This window comes from Epinephelus moara, chromosome 7 (assembly GCF_006386435.1).
Source record: "Epinephelus moara isolate mb chromosome 7, YSFRI_EMoa_1.0, whole genome shotgun sequence".
NCBI classification, from domain to species: domain Eukaryota; kingdom Metazoa; phylum Chordata; class Actinopteri; order Perciformes; family Serranidae; genus Epinephelus; species Epinephelus moara.
Window position 1 is genome coordinate 14,761,338 of NC_065512.1, and position 9,925 is coordinate 14,771,262.

The 9,925-nt window shown below is 41.2% G+C and overlaps 1 protein-coding gene across 3 annotated transcripts in view; it reads right to left on the reverse strand.

Annotated features, from left to right (window-relative positions):
* The window catches only part of tbc1d4 (TBC1 domain family, member 4), a 50,977-nt gene extending 48,231 nt beyond the window's left edge, over nucleotides 1-2,746 (reverse strand). Inside the window, exon 1 of one of the 3 annotated variants that reach the window (XM_050048653.1) lies at nucleotides 1,698-2,746. In XM_050048653.1, coding sequence (XP_049904610.1) covers nucleotides 1,698-2,096 — 399 coding nt within the window. In that variant the 5' untranslated portion in view covers nucleotides 2,097-2,746. The remainder of the gene's footprint in view (nucleotides 1-1,697) is intronic. The other 2 variants (XM_050048652.1, XM_050048654.1) reach the window with 2 other exon arrangements.
* Between the last annotated feature and the right edge of the window lie 7,179 nt (nucleotides 2,747-9,925).

Consider the following 9,925-nt stretch of genomic DNA (forward strand, 5'->3'; position numbering starts at 1 on the left):
TTCCCTGTGAAATATAGTGAAAACAATACAGATTAAAATTGACTTTTGAGCAGAATGAGGCCAGTGAAAAATCACTTCTTAAGCAGCTATAGCATCACTCCAGAGATAATATTTAGTATTTCAGTGATTACATTACTTATTATCTTTTGATCTGCATTTTCTCAACCTCTTTTCTTTCTAATGCTTTTAGGTGTATTTCTCTGCTTCTGTTGTGTGATGTGTGAAGGCATAGATGTTGGAGGGCACGTAGAGGACATTTCCCCCACAATATGTAGAACACCTTCATATGTCCTCCACATTAAAACCATCAAAGTAACAGAGGACTTTTATTTTGACAAACTGAGACGACGCAAACACACGCCACAATGCCTCCAGTATAATTGGTGGTTGCAATCTGCCGTAAGACAGAAAGAAGATGAGGCAACTGTGCACAGTTCAATCAGAAAATACTCAACGCATTCTCACCCCAACTCGTCAAACATTGCCGCTCTGTCAGTGGCCTTTCACACCTAAATATTATGCACAAGGTAGCCTCCTGCATCTCTTGCTGACATTCCAGGGCGGCGTGTCAGTTTACGCTTGTTACATTCAGTGTCTTTTCAAAACACACTTCTGATTTCACAGGAAATGTGGAAGTCTATGCTTGTTAGATGCAGTGTTTTTCAAAACGAAGAGTTGTTTATTTTCCTGTGCAACAAAGGCACGTGGTTAGGTTTAAAAAAAAAAACAACAATATGGTTTGGCTTAAGACTCACACGGTAACGAACAGCGGGCGCTCGAGCGGGCACTCAATGAAAGTCCGGGGTTTGTCGGACCAATCCACCTCCCCCTCTGGCTTCCCTGCTGGGACTTAACACCGCCTTATATTTCATTGTTACGGGCAGCGTTTCGAACTGATGCAATCCGCCAGCATTACACACTGATGCCACGCGGTGGCGTAGTATGCTGCCCAGCAGTGTATTATACTACCGTGAAAGGCGCCTTTATGGTGTCAGCCACTGACGCATAAAGGCGCCTTTCAAATGTTGAAAACAGACCTACGCCCATGTGTAAAGGTATGTTTGACGGCGTATTATGCTGCCCGGCGTGTCTGACACCGAAATCACTGACAAAGTAGCGGAATTTGATGTGTTTGGAGTGAGAAGGTGCGGGAATATCATGACAGTTTCATGACATGTCTGATAAAATATCTTCAGGGAGACCGCACCCTTAAATATGTGTCCCCCTAAATGTTGAAAACAAACCTACGGCCATGTGTAAAGGTATGTTTGACACTTGGCGGCGTATTTTACCATTGTGACTGGTGCCTTTGTGCGTCAGTGTTTGACACCGAAATCACCGACAAAGTGGCGGAAATTGATGAGTTCGGAATGAGAACATTTTGGTGTCAGACACTGATGCACAAAGGCAACTATCAAATGTTGAAAACAAACCTACACCCATGTGTTAATGTATGTTTGACACTTGGCGCCGTATTATACCGCTGTGAAAGGTGCCTTTGTTCGTCAGTGTCTGACACCAAAATCACCCGCAAAGTGTTCAGAATGAGAACATGCTGAAATACCACAAAATTTCGATATGACGTGTCTGAAGCTCAAAATTTCTTCAAGGGGAACCCCCCACCCCTAATATGTGTCCACCCAAAAACAAGCCTACGCCCATGTGTAAGGTGTGTCTGACACTTGGCACGTGCCTACCTGGTTGGGGTCTGAGGCCCTGAAGACGTGACAGGACATCTCAGACTCGGGGTTGTCGGGCTGTCCCCGCAGCAGATAGGCAAAGTAGCTGAGGTCATTGCTGTTGTGGATGAAGCGAGAGATGAGCTGTGCTTTGTGCTCGAAGATAAAGACTGAGGAGTTGTTGCTGTTGGACGGGACGCAGCGGATGAAGGGGGGGTTGAGGGCCAGCTGAACTTCTCTCGGCTGCGCCACGGGGCCGCAGTCGCCCTTCTCACTCTTCCTGCGGATCTCCGCCACCAGCCACGGCAGCATGGGCAGGGTGGTGCGCCTGTCGAGCGAGGACCAGCCGATGTAAGTCAGGGCGAACCTCCTGTCTGACTTGGGAGGGCTGCTCTCCCTCTCCTCCTGGCTCTCCATGTTTACCCAGCAGCACACTGTCGGCCGGAGCTCGTTGACAGCGATGTGAAACTAAAGACTACTTTGAGAAATGATGCCGATGTACCATCCCCTGCAGCCGAAGCCAGGCGTAGTTGTTGTTAGTTTGCAACAGTTTCCCGGTCCACAGCCATAGTGAAAGTTCAAACAACGAATCGATCGGCTACATGCACAACATGTGCTCGATCAGCTGCAACACTCCATGATATCAAAAGCTCTCCGATGCACAGTTTTCCTCCTGTGATCTCAGATAAATCCACTTATATGGTCACGTATTGCTGCTCTGCTGCTCCACTGTTTGCATGGGCACTGACTCAAATGCTAAACAAGCCTGTACTGTACTGTCCCAACCAGGCTTACTTGCTAAAACGTGGCTTTGGATGGCTCCTGTGTAAACACAAGTCGCCCAGAGAAATCTGATTTCTTTGACGTGCTGTACGTGTCTCCGGAGCGCATAACGGGGCGGCGCGTAAACACAGCTCCAACCCTACAGTCCTCTTCCATGTAAGCTGAGCCGGCGCGGTCGCATTTTTTTTTTCCTAAAGTACATACATTGATGCTTGTTTATCGCCCTTTAATGCAGCCTCCTGACTGGGATCCTTTCTTCCACAACGCCTTGGAGGCGGAGCGGGTTGTGCGCGTCGACGACCCGCCCAGCCAGCCCATGTGCTGGAGGAGTGGGCAGGGCAGAGCCGCTGTGTGAAACGTGACAGGACGAGGCTCCACCTTTCTTCACAGTGCATAATAACTGGAGGGGTTTCTTCCATGGTAGTGTGGAAACTGTTTGTCTGTGTGTTTGTTGGAATCCATCCTACTAACTGCTTTCACCTGCTAAATGAAGGGTTGAGAAAACCAGACTTGGCCAAACACCATATGTTGTCAGCACAATATGCAATACTTCACTGAGACAGTTCCAAGCAGGTTGTGCTAAAACGCAGTCTTGGAAAGCTGTAATCACATCTGATGTGCTTTGAGCACAAGAGGAGTTCCCAACCACCATATGCCATAATTCCAAGCACTCCACCTCTCCCAGAAATAGTTGCTGTGCCATATTTAACCTCATCACTGACTGAAGCAGTAGAGCTCTGCAGACTAGCAACTCCACACTGCTGGTGAGCATGAAGGATTACTGAACAGGCCTACTGGGCTCAGGCCTAAAGTGTAAAGAGGGCCCCCTGGCTCTCACATGCAAAATGTCACTCAAATTAATAACAGGAAGAGATTCAAAATGACAACAAACAGATGCAGAAGAACTGCAGAGAGATGCAAAACGACCACAAAGAGACACAAAACAAGCAAATAAGACACTGATTTATCTCAGAGACACACAATTACCTCAAAGAGACACAAAATTACGTCAAAGAGACACAAAATGACCAAATAAGACATTGATTTACCTCAAAGAGACACAAAATTACGTCAAAGAGACACAAAATGACCAAATTAGAGACTGATTTATCTCAAAGTAACACAAAATAACCTCAAAGACACAGAAAACAAACAAATAAAACACTGACTTACCTCAAAGAGACAAAATTACCTCAAAGAGACAGGAAGCAACTACAAAGAGACACATTATCACAAAAAGATGCATTTTGACTACAAAGATATGCAAAACAATGACACAAAAAGAGGCTAAACAACTATAAAGTGTGTGTGTCTTGCTGAAACAGCAACCTCTGGGGCTTTCGACACAAAGGTGCCAAAAATTGCTGTTCTTTCAATTGCCATTTGAGGCCAGTCAGTCCTTACAGACCTCCATATAAGCCCCCATATTTTTAGCCTGATACAAAAAATATATATTGTTCTCTATACTGTACCTTGATGATAACTGTAGAAGGGGTGAATTTTTATATGAGTCATCCATTTACATTTTATCAAGGTTTAAAGTTACTTTGGTGATATCGGTTAAAAATAATTACCCTAATCACGTGTAGTGTCTTATGTTTGGTCTAAATGTGTATGGAATTTTACAGTACATATCTTTAAAGGCCATTTTCTCAAAATGAATTTTTCTCATACTCACCATTTCAGTAGCACTTAGATACACCAGACTTTCCACTTTCTATATTCTGAAGTTGTTTTACAGAGAGGTTTGTTCATATATAATTCATAGCCTGATTTATATAACATTTCATTCTTAAAACATGGTGAAAATAGATTCTTTAGTAATGGCTGTTGACAAGAGATATCCAACATTCCATCTGTAAAAAACTTTAACTCTAATATAGTTCAACAAAATGAAACATGAATGTATCCAATATTCATGTTCCTGTTTGGAAATGTATGCAAATTAATGCACATTTAATCAGATTTATCATTTAAATAAAATAAGAAATAAATAAATAATGACTTTATTAAGGACACAGAGAGAGGTCTATAGCGTACCACAAAAAATAGACAATTGTCTATGTACAAAAATATGATATAATATATACTATGATAATACTAATAACAATACATTGGACTTATGTAGCACTTTTTAGGATACTCAAAGATGCTTTATAAAGAACAACAACAGCAATGAAAACTTTAAAAAAAAAAAAATTAACTAATCCATGGGGAGGTAGTCTAGTGAGTTCCAGAGGGTGGGAGCAGCAATGGAAAAGGCCCTGTATATATATAAAAATGTTCATATAAAAAGACAAAATTCAACAAACTGCCCCCACAGACAAGCTGGAGAGCCAGTGGCCCCACAGTCTCAATAATGAAAACATTACTGAGCTCAGATCAGGGTCAGCCAAGGCCTGGATCATACCATTTTCTGAGACAGGGAGCCTGCACATATAACCATATATAAGATTTTGTATCAAAGCAGGGCAGGTAGGCACACCAACATTTACAGTTTGTCATCGTGGAAGTTTAAGAAGCAGTCTCGTGCCATCATTACAGGCCACAAAACTACCCAAAAGCAGGTCAGAATGATGTCTCTTTATATTCTATGCAGAGTAGTTAGAAGGGAAACACTGCCACCAACTTTGACTACTTTTACTTTGATTTGCTCATGGAAGCTGTGAAGTTGGGATCAAATAACCAAGCAGTGAAGGTTTACATTTAATAACTGTTTATTGCATCACTCTTCTGTGGCATCAAAGAGAGGACAGACCAAAGCAGAAGAAAGGCAAAGGCCTCCTCGGAGCCACACAGAGTGCCCTCAGCATCACCAGGAAAAACATGAACAGCAAAAGTCTTCATAACTTTGACTTTAATAAAATGCATGAGGACTGTAAAAGTCCATGAGGACCACTCCACTTCACAAGCTTCTCAAACTGAAACCGTACCTCAAAGTTGATATGACATTTCAGTCGCTAAATGAAGCTACATGGTGTACAGGATGTTTGTGGGCAGATCACAATCTCTTAGATAAAGATGCAGCAATATCAGCAGCGGCTTTGCTCTTTGTAGAGATGTATTATCGTTCGGTATAGTCTCAAAGTACAACACCAGAGGGAAACTGAAGTTTAGAACAAACTGGGTTTAATCTCAGTGCCATTTGTTAGACATTCTGTAACAATTGAGCCACACCATGCGTCCCATAATGCCATACCATTTAGTATGTCAGAAAAACATTTACCCCATGAGTTGCATACTTTTTCTTTTTACATTCAGTACATACTGCAGCCGCCCTTACAAAATATGTACTGCTGCATGGAGTGTGCTACTTTGTCATACTGCTGCCCCATGACCTCATATCCATCGCAATTTGGAACGCAGCAACACTCCTAATATTAGTCATGGTTTTGCATTTTTAGCAGTGTAGATACAGCACATACAGTTGCCAGTTTATTAGGTACACCTAGCTAAAACTAATGCAGTCTAACACAGCAGCTCTGCAATAAATCCTCCCTTACTCCCTTAATACTCAGGTGTGCTTGCAGCCATCATATCGTCTCTATAACAGCTGCCATTTCCTTGAATTGCTTGCGAAAGTTCTGCAGAGGACTAAGATAAATCATTAAATCAAGACCGTGAATAACACCAGCAGCACCACATTAACATCAGCAAATACAGACCTGGAACTGTGGAATGGTCATCTCAAAAGACCTCTGACAAATCCTGGACTAATCCACCATGTTCAGTCCACAACCTGTGCAACACCTGAAGGGAAGCTTTGGGCCACTTTTTACTGCCTTCTTTGTTGTATGGATCCTACACATTGTTTTTTAAATGACACCCCAGGGGTCTCATTTGAGACCATTTGAGACCCTTGGGACCCCAGGTTCAGGCCCTGAAAGTGTCGTACTCCACTTCCCATGCAAAACAAACTTGGTGAGGTGAGGTGTTGAACTTAAGTCAGATTGTAGGAATTGAATATGAGATGAACAACTGTAAGTATTAATACCTCACACACATTTAATTTCACTCCATATCATACGTTACATCCACATTATCATTAACATTAAAGTCAGAAGTGTTATTTGCGTTTATAGGGAGTGATCACTGTTACATAAACACCCTCATGTCTCACCAGCACACTGTCCACTCCCAGAGCGCAGGAGAAGGAGTTGACCTGACTGCATGAAATACAAGATAACATCAAGTTACCTACCATTAATAATTGCAGAATACAGTGTAGATATTTTTTTAAATATTAGCATTAAATACTGTGCATATATCATGAAATATAAGTTAGTTTTCAGACAGTTGTGTGTGTGTAAAAGCATTGCACTGGAGCAGAGCAGCCACACACACACACACACACACACACACACACACACACACACACACACACACAGAGCTTTCTCAAGTTACCTCATCTGGCACATCTTCACTACCTGCACATATGGATAATGTGAAATTTAATAGTCTGGAAATACAGCCATGGATCTCTTGCACAATAGTTACTCACTATTTTTCAGTGAGTACTAACCAGGATTTCTGCGTTGGTCTCTAGCTGAAAACTGGTTAATGTTCGGGCTAAACGTCTAAGACCTCTTTTCACCCAGTTTTCAAGCAGCTAAAATGTGGTTACATCATCAACATGTCAAAATTTCAGATTTGTTGAATTATTTTGAGGTTTTTTTCAGTTGCAGGTCAAAACAGAGACGATACTGATTAGTATGTAAGGTATTTCTCCAAGGTCATCATAGGTGAAATGTGGTCTACACTAAGACGTAATTTCAACGTATTTAATGTGTAATATAAATGTCATAAATATGGAATTATATAGTTTATAGCTACTAACTATATATAGTAGCTTTCAGGACATTTATAGAGATTCTACATCACTCACGGAAAATAACCCATTTGCGCTTACTGCTGCAATGCGCATGCGCAAGTACTTGCCTACCGTTACAGCTTCGTGTAGTTCGAATGTACAGACGTTTGCGGCCCTCCGGGACTCTCGGACCAAGGAGAAGGAGCTGATGGAATAAATGCGAGTCTTCACGCTTCCTACATACTTTGTAAGTACCCATGTAACTGTATTTCACAAAACAAACCAGACATTAGCATTATTTGTTTTATTTCATGCCGCTCACGATGCAGGCTAGGCTGCCGTTGTGCCAAGCTAGCTTGTTGTTAGCATGCTACAAGCTAGCATGCTAACAACAAGCTAGCTTTGATATGATGTGATGTGCAAACAAGAGGCCTTTGGCTTACAGCAACAAATAATATAGAGAATAGTACTGTGTCATAAAATGTGTTTTATCCTTAGTCGTGTCGTTAATACTTTAATTACAGAAATTACAGTTAAGCTCAAAGATATATATCAAACTCTTGATGGACCCAAGTGAAAATATATTTCTTTTTAATACTTGTTGTATTTACAGGTTTCCACCATATCAGACTTCTTCCTCTAACCAGAGCGACCTTGCATCGATTATGTATTTTTCAATTTCATTATAATTTTATTTCAAAGAGCATTTTTTATGTTGTATGTAAATTGTTGCTTGATAAATACAAATGTGTCGTAGCATGTGTCATAAGGTCTTCTTTATCCTGTAGCTGTAAATGTGTTAATATGACTAAGTATGTAACTTGTATGCTGATTGTTGTCATCCTAAAGCCAGAACCTCTTTTACAGTTTTATATTATAGTGAGCATTTTGAGGTTTAAAAGACTTCAGAATTGTCAAAGGTGAAATTTTTTTTCACTGACTATAGACCATATTTCACCAGAATTTGCTATATTGACTTTCAACTTTGAAATTTGAATGTGACTTCTTAGTAAGATCCTCTACAGTGTATCTTTCGCACTGTAGAGGATGAAAAATCTCACTTATGCAAATCCTGGTGAAATGTCTAAATGTTAACGATCAATTAACGTCTACAAATAGCCGGTGAAAAAACTTTTTAAACGTCTTTTCAAAGGAAAAATGTTCACTGGGTGCATTCATATTGCTATAAGGGCTCCACATGAAAACAAATTTGTTTAGATTAATAGAAAGCATGTGCATCCTGTTAATGTCCATATTGTGTGTGACCCTAAAATGGTCCTAACAGACGACATCAACACATGATTTCTTTATCCTGACGCATAGGAAACAGACAATAGGCAGGTGCAGTATGTGATGGCTGGCTTCTTGCTGAGTTAAACAACTTTTAGAAATTGTTACCATTTCGACCTAATGTATAAGTATTATTTTTACTTATAAACTGCAGGTGGCAGTGGCTGCCCCCTCAGGTGCCGGCTCCTCACCCCAGCTCATAACTCGCAGAGTGCAGAGGAAATGCACTTTTAAGAGGTCCACACTCGTGCACGCTCAGCTGTGGAGTGTGCCATCGGCCTTCTTAAGTGCAGATGGCGTGCTGTGGATGCCTCAGATGGCAGGAGTGGATGATGGTGTGCCACTGGTGGTTCAGTTCAGCGGCACAGGTCAGTCCCTAGAGTGGTAAGCAGCGAGTGTTCTACTGGCAGATGCAGCTTAAAAGAAATTAGCAATTTTGTTGGACTAATGCACATACAAAAATAAATACACAAGTTTGTTTTACGACAAGCACTGCCGTAAATGATGTTTTTGCTTCTGTCTTTATTGACAATGAAGTGCAACATAGCACCATAAATAAAGGAATGTATCATTTTCTGTCTTCCATCCTGTTGTTGGGATATGTTAAATGGTTTTAAATGACAGTAAATGAACTTCACAGAGTCTGTCAAAGTCCATGTGATGTGCCCAATGCTAGTATTAAAGCTATCCTCAGCTAACTTAGCCCTGTCACTATAGCCAGTCTGATTAATCCATAACAGAAATATAGAGCGAAGTGAATAATGGGCTACTGGTATTATTTGTGGCATGTTTAGTTTATGAGAACATGATCAAACCTGACATAAAATTTAAATCCTTCAGATGGCCTGAAATGACCATGTGTGTATGTGTTTATTAGACCTGTAGTTTTACTGTACATTCCAGCATTGGCTTCAGTCTGCAGAAACAGATTCCTTTATCAGCCAGGAGAGGGCACTATAGGCCTATAGACATTCAGTAACTTGTCCTACTGCAGGGATCTAGTATTAGGTTCCTGGGGGCTTATTAAGTAATGTGATTGGAAACAGTAAGTACACCTTCAAAGGGGAACCATGCCCATTTTCAAAATTCATACATATTATTCCTGTAGTCTGGGACAGTCCAAAAATATAAGTAAACATTAACAACTCTCTCCCAAATCCAAAAACCAGAGTGCTAAAACTCAAATTTGTGATGTCATCAAGTATAAGGTGTGGAGCTGCTCCATAGACAATGATGTTGCAGATGACACTGAGGCAGAAAGTTGTCATCTTTAATACCCATAGTGCTGCCTGAGCCAGTCATGTGACGTGCTGCATTACCAACACAAACTGATGTTGAAAGAACAGAGCATATTTACCAGGCA